The sequence below is a fragment of the Anser anser genome (genome assembly GCF_964211835.1).
Source record: "Anser anser genome assembly, chromosome: 1".
Lineage (NCBI taxonomy): Eukaryota > Metazoa > Chordata > Aves > Anseriformes > Anatidae > Anser > Anser anser.
In genome coordinates, this window is record NC_139720.1 from 197,684,717 (window position 1) to 197,706,680 (window position 21,964).

A 21,964-nucleotide genomic window follows, 5' to 3' on the forward strand; every position below is an offset into this window, starting at 1 on the left:
AAGGCGCGGGGGGAGGGCAAAACTGACGGCGCGTTTCCATCGGAGAGGTTTAGGACGGTATCTGCACGTAAAAGTCTGAAAAACTTCCACAGGAGGTACCATAATACTGACCGGCGCTCAAAATCTCCCGGCAGAATTACGATATGACGTTTCCTATAAAGAAACGGCAGACAGAAGGTGAAAAAGCCCCGCTTGGTGCATTTGTGATGACAGCGATAGCGGGGTGTTTGCACAACTGAGAACTGAAGGGTAAAAATAAAGGAAGCATGACTGAAGAGCGTGTTATGACACAGACGGGTATTTTTTTTTGTAACTGTTCCAGTAAGGTGAATTTGCAAAAGACTCATTCATATCTGTTCTAAAATGGTGTCAAATTTCCTGTCATATGCGATGACGCTAATCAATAATAATACCGAGTCACATTTCAGACATCTAAGTGCAGTAAGGCAGTACTGGAACACCATTTAACTTCCCTTAATTCTTGACATAGAAATGTTTCAGCACTTGCTAAAAAAGAAAAACAACCTTAAAGTTTAAAATTGTTATCAGATCGCCGACGCGTCATTTTAAGGAAGCTTCTGACATTGAGAAGACAACAGTAGGGTTTCAAAAATGGACTCAGCTCTCCAAACACCTTATCTGAAGACGGATAGGGTGTGGGATTTCAAGTTTGTTGCACACAGGGAGCTCAGTATCACATAAGCAACTGGGCTCTGTGCATGTGTGTATGCATGGCTTTAATTGCAGCTGCTGAAACATTTGTTTTCGTGGACCAAGCTGCTGATGTTCTCAGCTTGGGACTTCAAGCAGGAGTTCCCAAATAAAATTACGTTGAAACTATTGCTATAGATTCCAGGTGGCCTCTTGACTTTTAACCACATTCTCCCAAAGTTCATTAATTCACTGTTCCACCTTAACTCTCTCTGTCCTGCAGTGCTTCCCCGCTTGGTGCCACTCCATGAAATCAGAAGATAACTAAAGGTTTCTTAGCACTGAAATTCCCAAGGGGTGATGTGTCACCAGCAGCATCCCAGCTCCAGCTTCAGCATGGGACCAGGGTAACTCTCCAGAGGCAGGGGCAGGGGCAGAGGAGTGCAGCCATAGTGCTTCCAGTCATATGCAAGCTAAAAGCAGCACATGCACAACATGAGCATTCCTTTCACCGGCTGCATCAGAGTTTGAAGATCACGGGCTTGACCTAAGAAACAGTAGGATAAACAAGATGCTCTACTTTGCAGATTCGTTGCTCTGGAGAAGGGGAAGGAAGGCTGTACTAGGATAAAGCTCTCCTCAACCAAAGGGAACTGCTCTCTTAGCGAGTCCCATGTAATCAAAGAGGTGACAGTACTAATAAAAGTGTGGCTGCCGCATTACCAGTGCTTGTGAAAATAAACCTAATGACAGTGTTGACTGAAATAGCAAAGGTGATATAGCCAGTTTCTGGAGGTGGAACATGGTGAGCCTGCAGCATGAGTGCATGATGAATGCCAGCAATAAGTAGGACAGACAGGCCAGGAAGCAGCTGATAGGACTGCACATCCAGAAATCTTCTCCAGGAGGCCTGATGAATGTCTGTCCGTGCTGGGACCCATCTCTTGATTCCTTCTCCAGTTCACCGTCTTCCACAGCATTAAAACATCTTGCTTTAATGGTGCCTCTGTAACATGCCTAAACATCCCTGAAGGGGGGAGGGTAAAAACACACTGTTGTTTGCCTTTCCATTGCTACTGCTTTGCTCTCCCTTAAATTCCAGGGGACCTGTAACCTAGTTTTTCACCACCATAAGTGACTATGTCAGAGTACCTCACTAGGATTTCAACTTTACCGATACCCACTCTGGATATGCTCGGATACTGACAGTGATTTTCTCTCAGATGTTTTCTGGAGATACAAGCAGCTCAAAGCAGTAAATTCATCATGTCTGTGCTACCAAGGATGAGATACAACATAATCTGCAATTTCAGTAATAGTGCTCTGGTCTTTAGCCAAGAATGGACCCCTACTTGTTTTTTTGTTTTAGGGAAAAACATTCTGTTAGATGAAGAAAAAGTACTCCCTAGAACATCGCTTGTATTACTTCAACCATGTCTATAGCATACCTATAGCCTGCTTGGCTGTCAATTTATAGAAACTAATGAAAGTATCTAAATTCCAAAATTGCTTTTAGCAGTGAGAAAGCATTTCTCCAAGGCCTTACAGTGCTTCGTCTGGGAGCCATGCGGCTCCACCAGTGAAGGAGACTCCCATACCTTCTCTTCCACTCATCTAAACCCACCTATAAAACTCCGTACTTGTATTAAAAAGGAAGAAGAGTTATTGCCAGCTAGTGTCCACACTTTTCAGCTTCCGAAAGGTATCAAAAGCTGCTATGGAGATTGTTCTAGCAGCTGTGCTGATGCTACTTATTTTGAATCAGTAGCTGCCATTCACAGTTCATTGGTAGCGTCACCCCCTTTCCAGCAGTAAAGAGGTAGGTTTTGTCTGCTAAACTGATCTAAGATGGCCATTAACATGCCAGAAAAAAATAGCAAGCAAATTTTCTTTGGAAGATGTGGCTTATCAGCTCTTTCAAAATATTAGAGGAGGATAATGATGGAATAGGAAAAAAAAGAAAAACAGCAGATGTTAAGGGCGACTTAGGAAAAGCCAGACTGGGAGAGAATATTTACTGTAGATAAAGTAGTAGGACCTATTTGTTTTAGAAATGAAGCCAAACCCCAAGAGCAGAGCAGTTCTGACATCTTGTAGACATGACATCAGACAAACTATGTTTTGATAATCTGAGTGAATGCAAACTGCTTCCCACTTCACTCCAACTAAACACAGCAACAGGGCACCTATGTCTAGACCAGCAATAACTATTACTTTAATTTTGTGACAAGACTTTATTAACTGCATTTGGGCACATAGCAAAACAAAATAAAAGCAAATATCTCACAAAGGACAAATATCATATCTAGACAGTAAGGGTATCATGACTCATTGTAATAACCTCTAATGTTCAAGAAAAAAAAAAAAAGAAAAAAAAAAGAAACTTCATCTTGCAGCTCCCATACTGAAGGTCAGTAGATTCACCATCCAGAAAGTTTCCATTAGCTGTGCAGCCAGACAGTTCTGTTTTACACATCCTCCTACACAACGGAGCACAAGAACAAATGTTAAAGTTTGCCTAAATCTGTTGTGGGTTTTATTTCATCACTTTCAGTGCAAAGAAGAACTTCTCCCACAAGACATAATTAGTCTCAAGAATATATCAGAACCACACTGAATAAGCTGAAGCTTTTACATCAATAAAAAACTAACTTTCATTGTTATTTGCTTGGAGAGTCACAGGAAAATTTGGTAAATTTTGCATTCAGTTCCCTTTTTAGATTTGAGAAGCTGTTCGCTTTCCCAAGTTTTATTCTTGGCTTCTAGGAAGACATTTGTGTTCTGCTGATGGTTTAATAAACCTTACATTCAGCAGGAGAAAAGAGCCTGAAAAATGCCAAAGCAGAGATGACTGGGCTAAAAGAAACCAAGTTTATGTGGAAAGAGGACTACATGTACATCGAGGAAATCGAAAGGCTGCTATTCAGCTGCGTTGACTTGTTTAAATTCAGGGCTCCTCATTCCTGCTTCCGTCAGAGGTGCTGTCTTTCTAAACAGCAGATTGTCTACTTTGACTCAGTTACTTCCTGCTGTTGTAATACAAAAATTTCTCTAGGGGTTTTAGTTCCCTTTGCTTGAACTAACTATTGCTATTCACATTCTTGAGCAGTGTCATGGTTTTGGCTGAGATAGAGTTCGTTTTCTTCATAGGGGCTCGTAGGGTGCTGTGTGTTTTGGATTTTTGATGAAAATAGTGGTGATGACACAGGGATGTTTCAGTTGTTGCACGGCCGCGCTCACACAGAGCCAAGGACTGTTCATCTCCTGGTGCTGCCCTGCCAGCGAGGTGCCTGGGGGTGCACAGGGAGCTGGGAGGGGACACAGCCAGGACCTGACCCAGACCGGCCAAAGGGATGTCCCACACCACATGGTGTCACGCTCAGCAATAACATGGGGGGCAAAGAAGGAGGAAGGGGGGGACGTTTGGAGTGATGATGTTTGTCTTCCCAAGGAACCATTACACGTGATGAGCCCTGCTTTCCTGGAGGTGGCTGAACACCTGCCTGCTGATGGGAAGCAGTGGATGATTTCCTTGGTTTGCTGTACATTTGTGTGCAGCTTTTGCTTTACCTAGGAAACTGTCTGCATCTCAACCCATGCCTTCTCGCACTTTTACCGTTCGGATTATCTCCCCAACCCACCTGAGGAGAGCGAGGGGCTGTGTGGGGCTGAGCTGCCTGCCAGTGCTAAACCACAGCAAAGAGTCATAAGGAATCTTGTATGCTAATGCTCCTTCAGTTGAAAAGAGAGCCTGATGTGACACTGTTTGATTTTGTGAAGATCACTGTGGAGGTTTACCACTAAGACTACTGTGAGGCTCAGGAATATACAAGGGGTTTGTGAATCACGCTACATGTGATGGCATCACACTTTACTGTGGGAGTGGGTCACAGCTGCGACGAAGTGTTCCGTTTAAAAGAATGACATCAGAAAGAGTATTGTCCATTCAGAGGTTTCAAATGTCACTTCAGAGCATGGGAAATCAGTGACTTCCAAAAACCTACACGCAAAGAAATTCAGCCTTATGTTCCCACATGCAAAATAAAGCCCATAAGTCCAGAAGCAAAACCAGAGATGTGAGCTATGTGCCTGAGTTCCCAGTGCAGCAGCTGGGAACTGATCTGTGGTTTAAAACAAACAAACAAACAAACAAACAAAAATGCTTTTCACAAACTGAACAAGCCATAAATCATCTCTACAGTCTACTAGAACAATGATGGCTCAAATACTTGTAGCAGACATGGGATCTGACAATAGGAGTGGGGGCTGCTTATGTTAATCCTGCTGACAAATGGTAGTAAAACTGCAGCCTGAGAGAAGCTGGGCTTTTCCTTTTAGCGTTCTGCAGTGTTCCTTAAGAATATGTTGAGAAATATGAAGAATCATAGTTTTACTGTAAACCCTTTGTATTTTTAGCACTTTATTAACTGCAGTGGGAAGACACTGACTTGCAGAAACATGGGATCAAAGAAATAAGGGAATGAGGCCTGCTGAAAAAAAAAATCTCTTAAACTTTAAATTTGTAATATTTTCATGATATTTTCATGTAATATTTTCAAGGATATTACAAGGAAAAGCATAGTGAAGAGAGGAAAAAGAGTGATGAACCTTTGACAAAAGGTTAAGCTAGTATTTTTTTTGATTGTGACTACAAATTGAATATTAACTTGCACACTGATACCCATTGGGTATGTATAACAGGAGGAGGGATAAAAGACAGTAGTTGCTGAGTTAGTGAGTATAAATTACTATTTAGTGAAAAGGCTAGAAAACTGGGTTGGAGGGGCTGGAGTTTGCTATCAAGTTTACACAGATCTGGTATTAAATCAAACAACTGAAAAATTATTGGGGTAGAGTGGGCAGACAGATATATTCTCACAAAAAAAAATAAAATAAAAAAAAAAAGATTGCATAAACCAGATGTTAAAATCAGGCTGAACAGCACACAATAGTTGTCATGCTGAATAATCACTTTTTTTTTTTTCCCCCCTAGTGGAGCAGGAAGGAGAATTGCTCCTCTGCTGGTGTGCTCATTCAGAAGGACCACCGCAGACTCAGAAAACAAAGAGCATACTGACAGGGCTGAATTTAGAAACCAGCAGTGGCTGCACTGACCTAAAGTCCATCTATCCCAGTACCAGCTGGTACCAGATATCCCAGATAACAGATAATCCGTTTATGCAATAAATCCTATCTTGACCTCTATCTAATACCATAATCTGGGGCTGCTATCCAAAGTTTGGTGTTGTTACTCGTGATATAGTCCAAAAGGTCACTCAAGTTATTTTATGAACAAAGCTTTGGAGGAAAAAAAATGTCTGTATTGTAGTAGAAACATTCCTGGGCCAGAAATTCAGAGTGGCACCAAGAGCAGCTGGCTCAGGGAGCTGGAGGCTGTTGCGTTCGTTACCCCACAGGGCTGCAGAGAGAGGATACAGCAGCCTTGGAGGAGCAAAGGGGTTTTGTTACTGTGTTGAGTAATCTTCAGCAGGGAGAGACCATTTTCAGCTGGAACGCCCCATTCCTAACACACAGAAGCAATAAGAAATATTTGCAGCAAAAAAGAAAGCTGGTAAAATATGCTTGTACAGCATCTGCAATAAGAAGCCCCATCCTCTGCAGCTTTAAGTTGCCGTTATTTTACAAAATACGAGTGTCGAAAATTGTCATGAGACTGACTTTATCCTTCTCTCTTTATCTCTTTATCCTGACAGTGAGGCACATATTTAAAATGACAAGATTCAAGGTGCTATGCCCTAATCAGACTTTGCTAATTGTGGAGATTAAATTACCTTCTTAAGGGCTGGCAGAGAGGAGGTCCGTGTGTCTCAGTATCAAACGTGCCAAAGCCCTACGCACACAGAATTATTTCCAGCACTGCCTGCACACTGAAAAATCCAAATGCAAGGGCCTGAATAAAGTACCAGCATCTTGGGGTTTGATAGTGGCCCTCTTGCTAGTTACCTTTCATCCCATCTCGAAGCTCTTCCTGATACAGCTCTGAACGGGTATCTCACTGTGAACCCGGTTTGTGCCTGAGCTTTGTCAAAGACATGCTGCAGGTCTCCAGAACGCTATCTCCTTCACTTGGACACTCAGTTCTGAACATAAAACAAGCTACTGTGAGAACGTATCCAAAATTAAGCAGGTTATCTTCCTCTGAGAGAATATATAACAGTTTGGCATCTACCGAAGACTGAAGGAGTTTCTCTTTTTAATGTATTTCTTACTTGGAAACAATGGCAGTATTCCTGCCTAGTTAGTTCATAAAGTTACTGCTTCTGAATGTGCATTTCCCAAAATGCAGGAGTCGCTATAAAAGATGCAGGATATTTCGTACCTTAGCAAGTTCAGTGTTATGACAGTGATTTCCCTTCTGCTGGCTCCTCTAGAGTAATTGAAAAATGAAGTTATTCTGAAGTCAAACGTTGCATGTACATAGTAAGCTGCTCAATTCTGATCCAGACATGTAGGCCTGTGGGCCGAGTCTTTGTAGATTGAAATCTGTTTATATTGTGAGCGCTATTCTTTTATTTCTGCCCTTTCAAATCTCTCTTTCCCCCTCCAATCTGTTTGTTTCTATCCAAGGCTAATCTTCTGCACGCAGGAAACCCCCACATTTCTACAATATCCTGTTTTTCAAACGCTGTGTTATCTCTGCAGTTGCTGCGCACGAGGACTCTTCAGCTGACAGGCTGTCAGCTACATTGCTTGCAGGTTGTCAGGCCTCCCGCGTTACAGTATGTCTGTCCGGCCCCAGCAAGAAAGACCATCACTTTTTCAGAGACAAAGATAAGCTACAAAACTCATTGTAAACCAATTTCTTCTGCTCAATAAATAGTAGGACAAAAGACAAGCCTCTGCAAAGCAAAGTGCGTTTGTCTTCTGTAATATGACACTATGATGACAGGCGCTACAGAAAGCTTTAGAAGGCAGACATTGTACAGCAACTCTGAAAACAAAAAGAGCTGCTGACCAGCAAAACTCTTAGAAAACACCAAAAAAGAGTGCAGAATTTGGATTTCATGCAGGAGAAGGACAAAGGTTACAGTGATGCAATTAGCAAGAGAGAATCATCCAGTAAAATGCAGAAGAGATATAGGATATATATACAAGAGATATAGGAGATACACACATCTGAACTGGTCAGTCTTTAAATGGAAATTAAAAGGTCCTTTAAAGACATTTAATGTGTTTTTCATTAAATCCAGAAGGGAAAAAACAACAACAACAACAACAAAAAAAAACACTTAAAATGGATTACACGAACCACCCTGAAATGATGTTTTCTCTCTGTAATTGCAAAGGAGGTGAGAGTGTTAAGTCGCTAGAGAGCCTATTCTCAGACAAATAGCAAAAAACGAATCTGGTTTTAATCTTCTGTTTCTCTAACATCACAGGGAAAATGATAAAGTAGTAAGTCAATGGTTGCTCCAGATCTACGTGTTTTTCAGTGCGTGGTGTATGTAGGATAAACAGGCCAGAACCCAATAACTGTTGCCTTGAACCAGACCCGTGGTCCGCCTGGGGTGTTCTGCAGTTTCTAGGGACCTTCTAGCAGAAGGTACACAAAGTCCTACAGCAGGAAGTTACAGATAAACACAACAGATCAAATATGCTTGGGGTTTGTTTCTGTTCATTTTCACTTTTGTTTCATCGAGGGCAGGATTTGATAGAGCTGCAGGGAAATGAAACTAAACTTTTCACTGCTACGGCAGGGGACCAGAAGCAAACTGCTAGTTTTTTTAAAAAATGCACTGCTTTGGGGTTTTTCTTTAGAAGATAATCTGGAAAGGGTCGTTGTTTTACTGGGAGAATTACACAGAATGAACTACAACAATAACATGTTCCTAGTAGGACAGTAAAAACTATTCGTAGATGTCCATTTGGCAGGCCTGGGCTTATAAAACACCAGCCCAGGAGGTCTGGTGGCTGGGAAGCTGCATGCCCTGCTCTGTGGCTACTTAGCATCAGGCATCGTCCCTGCAACTCAGGGCATCGCTGTCCCTGCTGCTGCTTCTTGTTGGCTCTGTCAGCTCTGACCTGCAGTAATCAAAGAGTTAGCTCTCTTTCTTTAGAAACCTCTCATTTTCATTCATGACCAAAGGAGAAACTGAAGGAAATTAGAGAAAACAGCTCATCCACCATCTCATTTGGAGTGTGAAAATCCAGGTACCCACCTGTCGTGGCAGCTGTATCTCATGTATTAGCAACAATTCTGCAATCTTGTCCTCATTCTGTAAGTCTGGCAAGCAAAATGCGATTGGTGCCTGCTATTTGGGCTGTTTGGGACGGGCAGAGAGGGCATGGTGATGAGCTGCCCCTCCGGAGGGCAGTCCTGCAGCGGAGCACAGCACAATACCATGTTTCACACATCAGGATTTTGGAAAGCTGAGCAGTCTACGGGCTGGTCCAGACACACAGAAACTTTTGACATACTTAGGAGGTTCAGCATGGTGCCAAATTTCACAAGACAAGTAGTCAAGTTAATCAAAATGATCTGGCTCTTCCCACCAAGGACCATGTTTTCCAGAGCACGATCTATCATGCAGCATAACAGGGGGATTTTATTGCCAAGCAGGCTTCAGTGAAATCCTAAATGAGGTTTCAGATTGCTTTCTGGGGAACTGAGCTCTCCCTGGGGTGGGGGCAGGAGATTTGGCAGGATTCCCCTCAAAGTTTGTGGGAATCATCTTCTGAGGCTAAAGGGTGGGAGAGACCATGGCCTGAAGATGGATCTCCCCTGCCTGTGGAGCTGAGGACTCACGGCACGGAGGCACGCCTCTGCTGCAGACCCAGAGTGTTTCTGCTGTGAACATCTACTTTTCCAGAAGTGTAGTCAGTGGGGAAAGTCCATCCCTGGGGTTCCTATCACAGCCACTGCAGACCACACGCCTCAATGGAAAGCTGCTAGGAAGAGCGAGCAGTGACACAGCCTGATGCTGGCTCCTTTGCCTTCCCCTTGGTGTTCCCCTACCCTAAGGCCCTCACCTCAGCACCTCCTTCTGCCAGAGGCCACGGAGGCCACGGGTCCATGCTTCCCCTTTCTGCATCCCACCAGGGAGCCACAAACAGCTGCATCTACAGGGAGAAAGCGAGAAGGGGAAAGAGTAGAAGTTATGGGGCCTTGTTGACTTGCAGCGCAAGAGGAGCCAGGGTTCAGGTAGATTCGTGCTTGTGACCTGGAAGAAGCCCAGCCCTGGCAGAGCCTCAGCGCACCCACACGTGTCTTGTCACCTCACCCGGTGCAGAGGACATCCGGGCCACGTCCCCGCCATGTGGCCATGCTCCTGGAGCATGGACTGTTCTTGGGCCCTCACGCAACCAGAAGATAAGCGGTTAACAGGTCTGTGCACATCGGCAGTCATAAACTGTAAATTAGGCCAGGAAGTTAATAAACAAAAAAACTGGTATGGAGAGGAAGAACAAAGTACAGCCTTGTCTGCAAGGAATTAGCTGCCCATGTACTGAGGCTTGCTGGGGATCTGGAGAACATTTTCATAAAACCAGAGTCCAGAGATACTGCTGCAATTGTCCACGCAGCGTATGCTGCAAGAGTTACTACAACAACTGTAATCATGTCACAGGCTATATGCTTTTTTTTTCTCACCAATTTTAGCTTCAGAGACTCCTCCCCTTCAGACATGTGGATCCACCTGCCCTATTTTTCATGTTAACTCTGAGAATTAGGGTTAGGAAGCTTTCCTGGCTGCTCAAATCCCAATCCTTCTCACTCTGAGCTGCTCCACATGGGATGGGCTTAGCGCTGGACACCAAGATGTGTGAGTCACGTGTTGCAGATTAAACTCGTTTTTTCTTTTTAATCCATCTTTTTTTCTTACCAGTTGATTAGCAGATTTTTTTTTTTATTATTATTATTTTTTTTCCCACAAACTTTGCCTAGGGGCACTAATTCCTTTTGGTCGTCTCTTTTTGAAAACAGAAGTAATTTTGGTAGCAACATTATCCCAATCACTTTTCCTGGAAAACAATGCAGAGTCCTGAGTTAATCAAATTATAATCAACAGCAGAGAAAAAGATTGTAGGTTTGCTAATCTCTCGCTATGTAATTAAGCATGCCGAGAGCTTTGTGTTGCTTTTCTCTATGCCACAGGAAACAGAGAGCTGAGGTGCGGGGCAGTGACCCAGGAGCTCATCATGTTTCCTGGTTATTGACTTTGCAGAGGTAGATCTTTACAGCCAGAACTTGAACGTCCCCCAAAGACACCAGACGCTCCGACTGATGCACAGCAGTGAGAAAATGCCAAAAAAGGGCTGGTGTTGTTTTAGCACCACCGAGTGGACAAATAAGGGAAAAAAAAAAAAAAAAAAAGTTCATTTTTGAGACTGGATAGCCAGGTGTCCCTGGGCAGGCAATGGCATGGTGCTGGCTGCTGGAGCCCTGAGCAGCGCCAGCCACCCCAAGTCCAATGCTGTGGCCATACATCCCACACCCTCTACAGCCCTTTCTCATATATTGGAAAAGACACACTAGATTCCTGTCTTTGGGGGATGTTTTCTGGGATCTCAGCCTGTGACCCTGCGTGGCCGCCAGCTCCCACACCAGTCAGCATTCATATACCACCCGTGCTCCAAACCCTTCCCATGTGGCATCTCAGCAGTAGCAACCCAGTGGCTAATCACAAAAATACCCTGCTCATTTATTTATCACTTGCAAGAGGTCTCAAGAACCTCAACACCCTACAGTTCTTATTAGTGAATTAGTTGGTACCTCCTCACCCATCTTCTTATGGTATCCACAGATATCTTGGCAAACTTTTGTACATCTTGTCACCAAATCAGTCTGTTTTGTTACGCCGCACATAGTTCCAGAGTCTGGAAAGTCACTTCTGAAAAGTTGCGCCTGAAAACACGAACATGATATCTGTAATAAACAAGTATGACTGTAATATAAAAACAAACGTAAAATCAATTCATAATGCAGAATTTCAGTTGCCTCAGAAGCAGCCCAGACACTGCCGACTGTTTTCTGCCAGCTGTGTGCCTCCACTGAAATCAAAGCCCTGTTACATAGATAAGTGAGTTTTTCCCTTAGTCACAGGCAAAAAAATATGTTCATGTAATGTCTCCAAGTGTTCCTTATACCCCAACTGTTCTGTGGGTTTGGGGCAGTAACTTGTGGGTGGCTGGCTGGACTTGAACGGCTTTTAATGCTCTTCAGAAAAGATATATGAAGACATGTAGCAGCTGTAGCTACGTAAGAGCTGCTTTCCCCTGGTACCAGATAAGATAGTTTATTAAATTAGATAAAACTGCCTTCATCCCCCCCCCGATATTCTCTATACTTTACTGTCATACTCCTGCCTAGAACTTTGGCCAGCTCTGTCTCTTGTGACTTATCAGTTGTGGATCTGTTATTTGGATTACCCTGCAGCCTAGAGAGCCCTTTGTGCTACTCCAGAAGTGCACGCGCCGTCTCTGCGCTGGAGAGTTTACAGTCTGCCGAGATAAGAGAGGGAGGAAAGGAAAGGAAAGGCACTCAGCAGCAGGGCGGCCGCGATGGGCTGCAGCGCGCACGGGAGGGCCCAGGTCAGGGTCTCCATGTCCTCTCCTACGGAGCCGGCAAGAGCTGGCCCCTGTCCAAGAGAGGGCCTGCGTGGCTGTGTAGGAGATGGAGGGAAGGAGAGGCAGCTCTCCTGAAAAGCCATCTATCAGAAGTTGAAGCTTGGAGCAATGGTAAGCATCCTTCGGGATACTTGACTGCAACTCTGCAGGCAGCAGAGCTGTCCTGGAACAAGCGCAGGCTCAGACTACACATTTTCTGCAAATTCCACTTTTCATATCATGTTTGTTGCTTGCTTATCACATACAGCCTGCTTAAAATAGAAGCATTTAAGAAACTGCTGCCATCTTAGGCTCTCTCAGCTTTGAGCAAAGGAGAAAAAAATCCCCTTCAGAAGTTGAAGGGTGCCAACCTCCAGTTCTAGCCAACTTCTGCTGCGTACTTGCCCTCGTTCACCCCACCCACACACCTCTGGAGGTCGAGCAAACACTCAGGGCCAGGTCTGACAGTAGGTTTCTCAGCTGTTGGTAAGAATTTGAGTGCCTAAGTCCAAATAATGCAGCCAAAGACAACTAGTTTTGGATCTAAAGAAAGCAAGAAAGAGCCTGACCACTATTTTGCTTGTTACCAGCCTAATATTTCCAGCATTTACCTTGGAGGCCTGAATTCCATTCCCTGCCCTTAAGACCATTTCTGTTTTACCTGATAGCTGTTTCTGTGTTTGATAGGAAGCTGGTTTGGGAGAATCCACCTCCTGTCTGCCTGCCACTCTCCTGCACTAGATGAGGCAGTCATGTCCAGCACTCTCTAGTCCTTGGCTGCTGGACAGCCCAGCTACCTATAGGAAGACAGGGAAATCAATCACAGCATTAGTCCAAGTTATCTATAATCAGTAGTCTGGCCCTGTTGGTTGTGCTGGTCTAAATCCTTCAGAGCAAGGAGAGGATTCTCACCAGGTACAGCAGACTACTAGGTCAGCATGATGGCCCTGATGCCACTGCTGGGTCACCTCCTTCTGCTGATGGCACCAGTTTGCAGTCACAAGAGCACAACATCATACTTGCACATGGGCACTGCCACAGCTCTTGGGACTGGATACCCGAACACATGGGGACACAGAAATTACTCAAAATCAGTAAGAAGATGAAATGAGTTTTTTCAATTACATGCAATATGCCCTATCATGACAATCTCTACCATCTTCCCTTTTCTGAAATGAGACTGAGCCTTTCTTCCTCTGGCCCTAAGTAAAGCAAGGCAGTGAGAACCCTGAAACACAAACTGTTAAGCTATGAACTTCTTGCCAGTTCATTCCAAGAGGTTTCGCACCAAACAGCCTAGTATCAGATAGCTCTCACTCTTTATGTTGGCGTTTTGGATCCCTCTGAGATAGCTGAGTCCTCCTAACGTTGCACACAGGGAAGGTGGGTACCTAAGACGGGATCCAGCTTCCATTCTGCATGGGAAGCTCCTTAAAGTCCAACTTTGCAACGTTCAATTTGTAAGCACACAAATAATCTTTTACATCTGGTTCTCAACATCTGGAAAATCTATTACCGAGCTTGTTTAGAAAGCATATTTGATCTAAGTTCTGGCTGGAGCACAGTGTCTGCATTTCATCTCTCCTCGTCCTGCGCTGCCCAGCTGTTTGTGTACCAGCTTTCTGTGTAAACAAACCTGCTCCTGCCTGATTCATTCAGCAGTTTCACAACCCAGCATCTGTGACCTTGCAATTCCCAGGCCTCCCTTGGAACAAGGCTGATTAAAGGCGAGCCTGTACTACCCCACAGCTGTCTCAGTACTTCACAGCAATAGGAAAAGGAATACAGAAAGCGAGGACCACAAATTCATTTGAATACAATGAAGATACTGTTCCAGCTCGCCCAGCTGTGGCAGTGACATTAAGGAAACCGAGGAGTTTGGTCTCTAGATTTTCATACAAGGAGTAGGAAGGCTTTAAAAAGCACGGATACAATACGTAGCTCGGGTCTCCCTTATGTGTGTCGCCACATGGCCAGATCAGGCCCTTGGTCTGGTTTACACACTGCAGGACTTTTTGGAGATGTAGCAAAGTGTTTTATCTCCCTGCTGAACTTCAGTGGAAGATACAACCTCGAGAGCTAAACCCAGCTGGCTCAGCAGCCTCACTGTCTCCCTGTCCCTTCCCTTCTTCTGGAGACCTGCCTGTCACCTGGTCCCCTCTTTGGGCCCTGATCCTCCCCAGGAGGCACCAGCGAGCAATTAACCATTCTCCTCCTGAGCCTACATAGCTGCTTCTCATAATCACCAGCCAATATCAGGGTAACTGAAAGTAGACATGGAAACAGATACTGGCACAGGCTGCCCAGAGAAGCTGTGGATGCCCCATCCCTGGAGGTGTTCAAGGCCAGGCTGGATGGGGCTTTGGGCAACCTGGGCTGGTGGGAGGTGTCCCTGCCCATGGCAGGGGACTGGAACCGGATGAGTTTTAAGGCCCCTTCCAACCCAAACCATTCTGTGATTCTAAGTAAAACTCTGATTTTCCTACTGTTCCAACAGTTCCACTTCAGGCACCTTTACAATGACACCTGCAACCTGTCTCTGGAGCAGGACTCAGCACCTGTGTGAAGGCAAACACCTCTCAGTGAAATGTGTCCCACCTTCTCAAAGTTTGTGGGAAATGAGAGATTTTTCACTGATAGAAAACCCAGCCGATTTAACCTATTAGTAGTTTGGAAATTAGTTTAACAACAAATTACATAAAGGAGCCTGCTACTGAAATGGAATCGGCTATTTTCAAGACAAATGTTCCTTTTTAACATCTGTAGTAGGTGGAACAGTTCGCATCCCGGTGAGGAAAACGTTTTCCTGTTGGGTAACAGAGGTGCTCATTAACATCACTGTGATTAAGCTGCTGGGGTTAGCTAGCAGCTGGATGCCTGCACATCGCAGGCCTTCATCGCCATTAAGAAGACGCCAGCTATTTAGGGAACTTGCAGGGCTCTCCAGTCACACCCATGGTTAGTCGTGGTCTGAAACATTACGGCTGCAAAATCTGGGGGCTCATAACGCCCAGCATGTGAAGTACCTTGAGCTACCACAAAACTGTGCCTGGATGTTGGCCTTTTTCAGGAAGACCGTGCTCTAAATTAAGTAAACATCCACTCAGGGAAGCCCCACAGCCTGGGTTGTGCAAGACATCGGATTAGGTTTACAAGGCTGTCTCCTGGATTTACAACTGCAAAACGGCCCAATCCGCCCCCCAGCTGACTGGGCACGATGTTACCCCCCTGGAAATCTAAGCAAGAGCTGGCTGGGCGAGCCAACCTGTGAATAATTCCCACTGCCTGGCTGGCAGCAAAATCCGCTCACAAATATGCCATGCTTATCTAGTAGCTTATTTTTAAGCTTATATCTAGAGATTGTACAAATGAAATGCATCAGTGAGATTCATTGTCTACGGATGTGAGTTACAGACTGCTGTTTTGTTATGTTTTTCTAAATTGGCTTTATCTGAAGCTCACTTCTATGCTAAACTGTAAGTTAATACTTCTTCCTTGCTTCTCACGGGTATTTTCTGCAACATTAGCATTTTCTTGTTGTTTGTTTGTTTTGTTTGTTTAATAATCATTAAAAAGTAGGCAGGGAGGGATGAAGCATTTATTAGTGCTTCTAATTTTGGGAACAGAATAAATTTTAGTAAGGGGTTCTTGGAGATGGAGCTATTATACACTAAGATGTCAATGATTTTTTGCAACTGTTTTTTTTTTTTTTGCCTTCTTCTAATTTAAATAATGCCTCATGATAAGGAAATAGCTTTACATAAACTGTCCACTGAAAGACAAAAGTATTAATGTATTCAGGATCGTAAATATTTGATGATTTGCCTCCTTTTTTTTAATACCTTTTAAAACAAAATCAAAATATTCTAAACTGAGTTGAGTAAACCATTGCAGAGATGAATATCAGCAGAAAGAGGAGAAAAGTAAGACCAAAAGACAAGGGACCCCACATATGTATTTAACAGAAAGCTGAAATTAGAGAGTAGAGAGAAGAATATGAGAACGCTCTTCCAGATGGCAGGAACTGCAGAGGAGGAAGAGCATGATGGCAAGAAGCAACGAAGGGAAGCTCTCGATGGATGAACTAGGATGAGAACAGACACTTTGGGGCACACATCCAACTCTTTGGGTTACATAAAATTATCTTTACCATTTATGCACTTCCCTCTTTTCTTTCTGGGTGATGTATATTACAGATAGAGCTGGTAGCACTGCTTGTAATTACCACCGCCTGACAATTCTCGTTATGAGATTCTGCTTTCGGTTGCTCATGAGTTTGTTGGATGTTACTCACCCAGGCTGAAATGTCTTCTGCCAAGGACTGGCCTCGGGCTGATTCTTTCCCCCCTCCGTTTTCTTTTAGGAGGAGGGGAGGGGAGGGCAGTTTCAGTAAAAATGGTTCTGTGGTTTTCAGGGCAAGATTAGGCAACCGTTTATTTGAGCAAGAGTCTGAAATTTGGCAAAAGGCGGAGAGGTCACCCTGATGCCAGAAGACGTAGCCAAGTTATAAATGTGTTTTTAAAAAGCCTCGGCTCACGTACTTCAGCAGAGACTTGTCAGCTTGGCAGATGGGCTTGCAGAGGGTTGTGCCAGCATGGGGCATGCTCCGTCCCCTGCCAGCTTCCAGCCCCCAGCAGGGCTGTCCCCAGCAGAGCTGGCTACCGTGGGCCACCACTGGCCACCAGCCTGGAGCAGGGGCAGCTGCGTCCCTCCAGGGACAGGGCTGCAGCTGAACTGGGGGGGCTCAGGGCTCAGTGGGGGTGGGAGCAGGGAAGTGGGGCTGAATTAGCAAGGTAAATAGGTGCTTGATTATAACCCAGTGAGAACAGAACTGTGCTGAAATAAATCACTGGGAAAGTAAATACCAGCACCACCGCCTAGCAAAGAACCCAGGATCAGAAGGAGGGTGGGTGTCTGGTGGGACAAGACGAGCAGGAAGAAGGAGAACAGCAAAGTGAGGGAAGAAACCAATCTTGGTGGCAGCTATCATGTGCTCTCCAGAGCCCAGAGCTGAGCCCAGGCCATCCCCCTTCCCCTGTCACCAGAAGAAATCTGGAAGTCCACTGACACACGTGGTTCCTCCTGCTTGCAGTGCCCAGGATGAGAACATGTTACCCCCGTTCTTCTGTCAGGTCTACAGGATTATCCTGACCCCCTTCTCCAGCTGCTTTCTTAATTTGTGCTCAGGGATGGTCTTTGTTGTCCTCCAAACCAACACTGACTTTCTGGGGGAGGGCCCTGCATAGCCAGCTTGCTGGCAAGGGGTGGCTCAGCAGCAGCCTCTTGGCCAACCGATGCCATCGGCACACAACTGGGCAATACCACCTAGTGGTATGAGCTTGGACCTCGAAGCATGGTGTAGGAATCAACTTGTATCACAGTTAGGCACAGAAATGCCACAGTGGTAAGCAACATTGAAAAGAAGGAATAAGGGAAAGTTCCAGGAGTGATCTTTCCACAGTCTCCTTGTTCCTAGAAAATGCTCTTCTCAACGAAGCATTGCTTAGGATAAATACATGACATCCTTTGTTAAGGTCGGTTTGGTCCAGTTTGATCTACTTGACCTGAATGGCTTGAAAGTTTTAGAGATGAGAGCACAGATGAGATGAGATGACAGCATTGTACACTGGAGAAGTACAGGGTGTGCTCATACCTGGAAAGCTCTGGGCAGTTTTCTCCTTCAAAAATGATGGTGTAGAAATGGAAAGGTTCAAAGAAGGGCAACAAAGTGTTGGAGGTTGTGGACCAATTTCACACGGACGGCACTTAAGCAAGCTACAGCTTTTCATTTCAAAAGTAGAAAGGACGAAGGAGAAAGTGCAAATAAAAATAAAAATAATAGAAATAGAAATAGAAATAGAAATAAAAATAGAAATAGAAATAAAAATAAAAATAAATAAAAATAAAAATAAAAATAAAAATAAAAATAAAAATAAAAATAAAAATAAAAATAAAAATAAAAATAAAAATAAATAAAATAAAAATAAAGTGGTGATAGGACAGGAAACAATTACCTTCTCTACTGATGCAAAAAGCATGACATCAGATGACATGGGCAGGGACCAGGCTCAAAACACGTAAGAGGCAATGGCTATTTGCTCAACATTTAATTATCCACATGATGTAGCAAATACTGAAATGTTCGCTGTGTGTCAGGAAGCGTTCAGAGCTTCTGCACCTTACCTCCAGAGCACAGTCCGTGATAACAGAGCTACACTCTGTACTTCTAACGCCATGAACCATCCTGTGCTTGCAGCCTTTTCCTGGTAATGGGAAACCTGCATCACAGAGCTTTGGTCTGAGAAGAGCAGCTGTTCCCAGGGGTGCTCAAGGGTTTGTTAGAAAATGTTTTTTATTTAAATATGAATTCAGAAACCAAAACAAAGTCTACAAAGATATATAGAGAAAAAGATCTAAAAAGATCCCAAAAGTTTTACAGTAGTGGGAAAGCCTAAGAATGATTTTCATTGTGCAATGACACAAGGATATCTGAAATACCACTATTTTCGCAAAATTAATCTTGGCTCCAAAGCTCTTTTACATAGTATAGGTTGGTTGTTCACTCACTGGATATTTTCAGTGTGTGCTTCCATAGGGAAAATAATTTGTAGCTGTATTTATTTGAAGACTATATTACAGTGACTAAGCATAAATAATGTATGTGGGGAGGCAGTGTAGAATTGCCTGGCAGCCTTCAATATGACATTGCCATGACTGCTGACTTGGCAATCTTAATGTAGCTCTTTGTGTAGGACAAATTACAAACCAAATCGTAGAATCAAAGAATGGTTTGGGTTGGAAGGGACCTTAAAGATCATCCAACCCCCTGCCATGGGCAGGGACACCTCCCACCAGACCAGGTTGCCCAAAGCCCCATCCAGCCTGGCCTTGAACACCTCCAGGGATGGGGCATCCACAGCTTCTCTGGGCAACCTGTGACAGGGCTTCACCAACCTCTGAGTAAAGAATTTCCTCCTAGCATCTGATCTAAATCTCCCCTCTTTCAGTTTAAAACCATTCCTCCTTGTCCTGTCACTGCACCCCCTGACAAAGAGTCCCTCCCCAGCTTTCCTGTAGCCCCCTTTAGGTACTGGCAGGCCGCTGTAAGGTCTCCCCAGAGCCTTCCCTTCTCCAGGCTGAACAACCCCAACTCCCTCAGCCTGTCTTCGTAGGAGAAGTGCTCCAGCCCCTTGATCATCCTTGTGGCCTTCCTCTGGACTCGCTGTAACACATCGATGTCCTTCTTGAGCTGGGGGCCCCAGAGCTGAACACAGGGCTCCAGGTGGGGTCTCACAAGAGCAGAGCAGAGGCGGACAATTCCCTCCCTTGCCCTGCTGGCCTTGCTGCTTTTGGTGCAGCCCAGGGTATGATTGGCTTTCTGGGCTGTAAGTGCACATTGTCGGCTCATGTTGAGTTTCTCATCAGCCGACACCCCCATGTCCTTCTCCTCAGGTCTGCTCTCAATCCATTCTCCACCCAACCTGTGTTTGTGCTCAGGATTGCCCTGGCCCAGACGATAAAATAATCCTGAGGTAAGTCTTTAATTGCCTAGATGTTATTTTTCAGTTCCATTCAGGTCCCAAGTGCTGTCAAAGTGCTAAAGTTTCAACCACTACAACTTTTCATACTGAAAAATCTTTGTTGCTTACTGTAAGATGAAGCTGTCACATCTCTGGTAGCAACAGGGGTGATGGTTTTCACAAAGATATCAAAAACCACTGAAACTCCTCAAGGTCTCCTTGAAAATTCCCACATGGAGACAGCACTGTTGAGGTGCAATGAGTCAGTGCCACGTCCAACATCAACCTCTCCGGGGGCTGACAGAGGACCTCTTTCACTCTGATGACTGAGTAGGTGAGGCAGTGATGAACAAGAGCTATGATGAGCATGCTGCGTAGCCACGAGCCTGAAGGCACCCGGGCAAAGAGCATCACCTGCAAGCAAGGGCTCTGCAGGGTCCCCTCGGTGCACGCCTCCAGCAACACCTCAGGCGCGGTGGCTCTTCATGGCGTCTCAGCCCCGACCCACTAAAATGGAGGAATACTACTCCTTAATGTGCAGCATATGCTTTCTGAGGTGCTTCGGTGCTTCCAAAGGCTCTTCCTTCCCTTTGGATATGGGCAGGCGGTGGTTTGCCTGGGAGTTAAGAGGAGAGCAGCCCTCCTGAGGCTCTGCAGCAGTTCATTCCCTTGTTCATCATCGACCAGCGGGCAGGAGGACACTGAACCCACTCTGGGGACAGGCTGGAGATCCAGCTGATGCTGCCAGAGAGATTTCTTCCTTATTTACTACTGCAAAACAAAATACAACTACCAAAGAATCGTTTAATCTACCATGAAAAAAAATCCATTGACCTCAAAGTTTGCTACTTTTCTTTATATCAATACAAATGACACACTTTTTGTTGTTTTAATACTGATGGCACGAAAGTTTTCACAATCAAGAATAGCTAAAGTAACCATGTTAAATTTGTAAGTATGTACCATAAACAAAATAAAAATAGCTTAGGATGCCAGAATCAATCCAAAGCAAACACAACCTAAAAATAATAAAGCTAAATTTAACAGAAATCAAATATATCAGGGTTCAGAAAATATTAAACTAAAACACACACACACACACAAAACACAGCCAACCAACCAACCAAACAAAAAAAACTCTCTTTGCTTTGATTCTTTAAAGAGTTATTTCAGGAACATAAACACAACTCAGATTTATATTGAGATGGGATTTTTTTAGATGTATATATTATCTTCTGTTTGAAGTCCTGGCCTTTAGATATTCAACCCCGGACATTTTTGAAATAACCATTTAAAATGGACATACCCAATTGACTGTTATAGCTATATTTTTTTCTAGGAGGAAAAATATGGAGGACAAAGAAAATTCCTCAGTTTCAGATAGAGTCAGTTCAAAAGTTGAGCACTGCTCTGCATAAGAGAATTGTGGTTGAATAATGAAATTTTAAAACAACACAGAGGCGTACGCTGCCGCTTACTTCCCCCTTGGTAAAACTAACATGCAAGCGCAGAAGTAAACGTAATCTGTGATGAGAATTTCTTCTGGCTTTCAAAACATCAGCAAGAGGATACTCAGGCTGTACATTTGGGGCCTCTGCTGATGCATGACCTTCTCAAAATTTATGTGTGTGGTTGCTGCCAACAGGCCTCTGAAAAGCACCAAAGTTTTTGAATTGCTGTTGGGGTCATCTTACTCAGCTGGGGAGCCATGACTTAGTGGATATATCAGCTATCCCACGGCTACGTATAATATGTTTCCTTTTCCTTCTGCGTGTGGGCAGCCAATGGGAACTACATCTGTTACAAAATCAGACATCAAGTTTTTCATTTTTTTCTTTCCTGGGAAAGAGTTTTTATTCATCTCATGTTTGCCTATACCGGTGGGATGAGGTGGCCATTTTGCTTGATGGATGGATGGAGGGGAAAGATGTCTGCTTAGAGTAAGACTGGCTGCATCCATTTCATAGCCCTTTGCTTTGGAGAAAAAAAAGAAAAAAAAAAAAAAAAGCACCAGAGTTAGGCCAGAAGAAAAAAAAGGGAAGGGCCAAAAAGCTCAACTAAAAAAAAAATCAATTTGCTGACTGCTCCATTTATTCTGAATGACGAGGGAAGGTGTGAAGGCCTGTTCTTTTGTGTTCCTCAGTGAGTGACAGATTATCCCAGCTGGTTACACAGCAGATTTCCACCCCCTACATCAATGATGATGAATTCCTGCCTCTCCACTGGAT

The 21,964-nt window shown here is 44.3% G+C and overlaps 1 protein-coding gene and 1 long non-coding RNA gene across 2 annotated transcripts; one reads left to right on the top strand and one right to left on the bottom strand.

Moving 5' to 3' along the window:
• The first annotated feature begins 6 nt into the window (after positions 1-6).
• On the top strand, positions 7-1,356 carry LOC310893110. The gene is made up of 3 exons (XR_014578716.1): positions 7-249; positions 935-1,058; positions 1,239-1,356. It is a non-coding gene; the product is annotated as an uncharacterized lncRNA (long non-coding RNA).
• A 1,636-nt stretch (positions 1,357-2,992) lies between these two features.
• LOC310893109 (uncharacterized protein) lies at positions 2,993-18,005 on the bottom strand. The gene is made up of 7 exons (XM_083821670.1): positions 16,511-18,005; positions 12,878-13,013; positions 11,384-11,515; positions 9,894-10,022; positions 9,643-9,732; positions 8,832-8,989; positions 2,993-3,131 (listed from the first exon to the last, which is right to left on the bottom strand). The coding sequence occupies exons 2-6, from the start codon at positions 12,968-12,970 to the stop codon at positions 8,858-8,860; spliced, it is 576 nt and encodes a 191-aa protein (XP_083677796.1). The 5' UTR covers positions 12,971-13,013; positions 16,511-18,005; the 3' UTR covers positions 2,993-3,131; positions 8,832-8,857.
• Between the last annotated feature and the right edge of the window lie 3,959 nt (positions 18,006-21,964).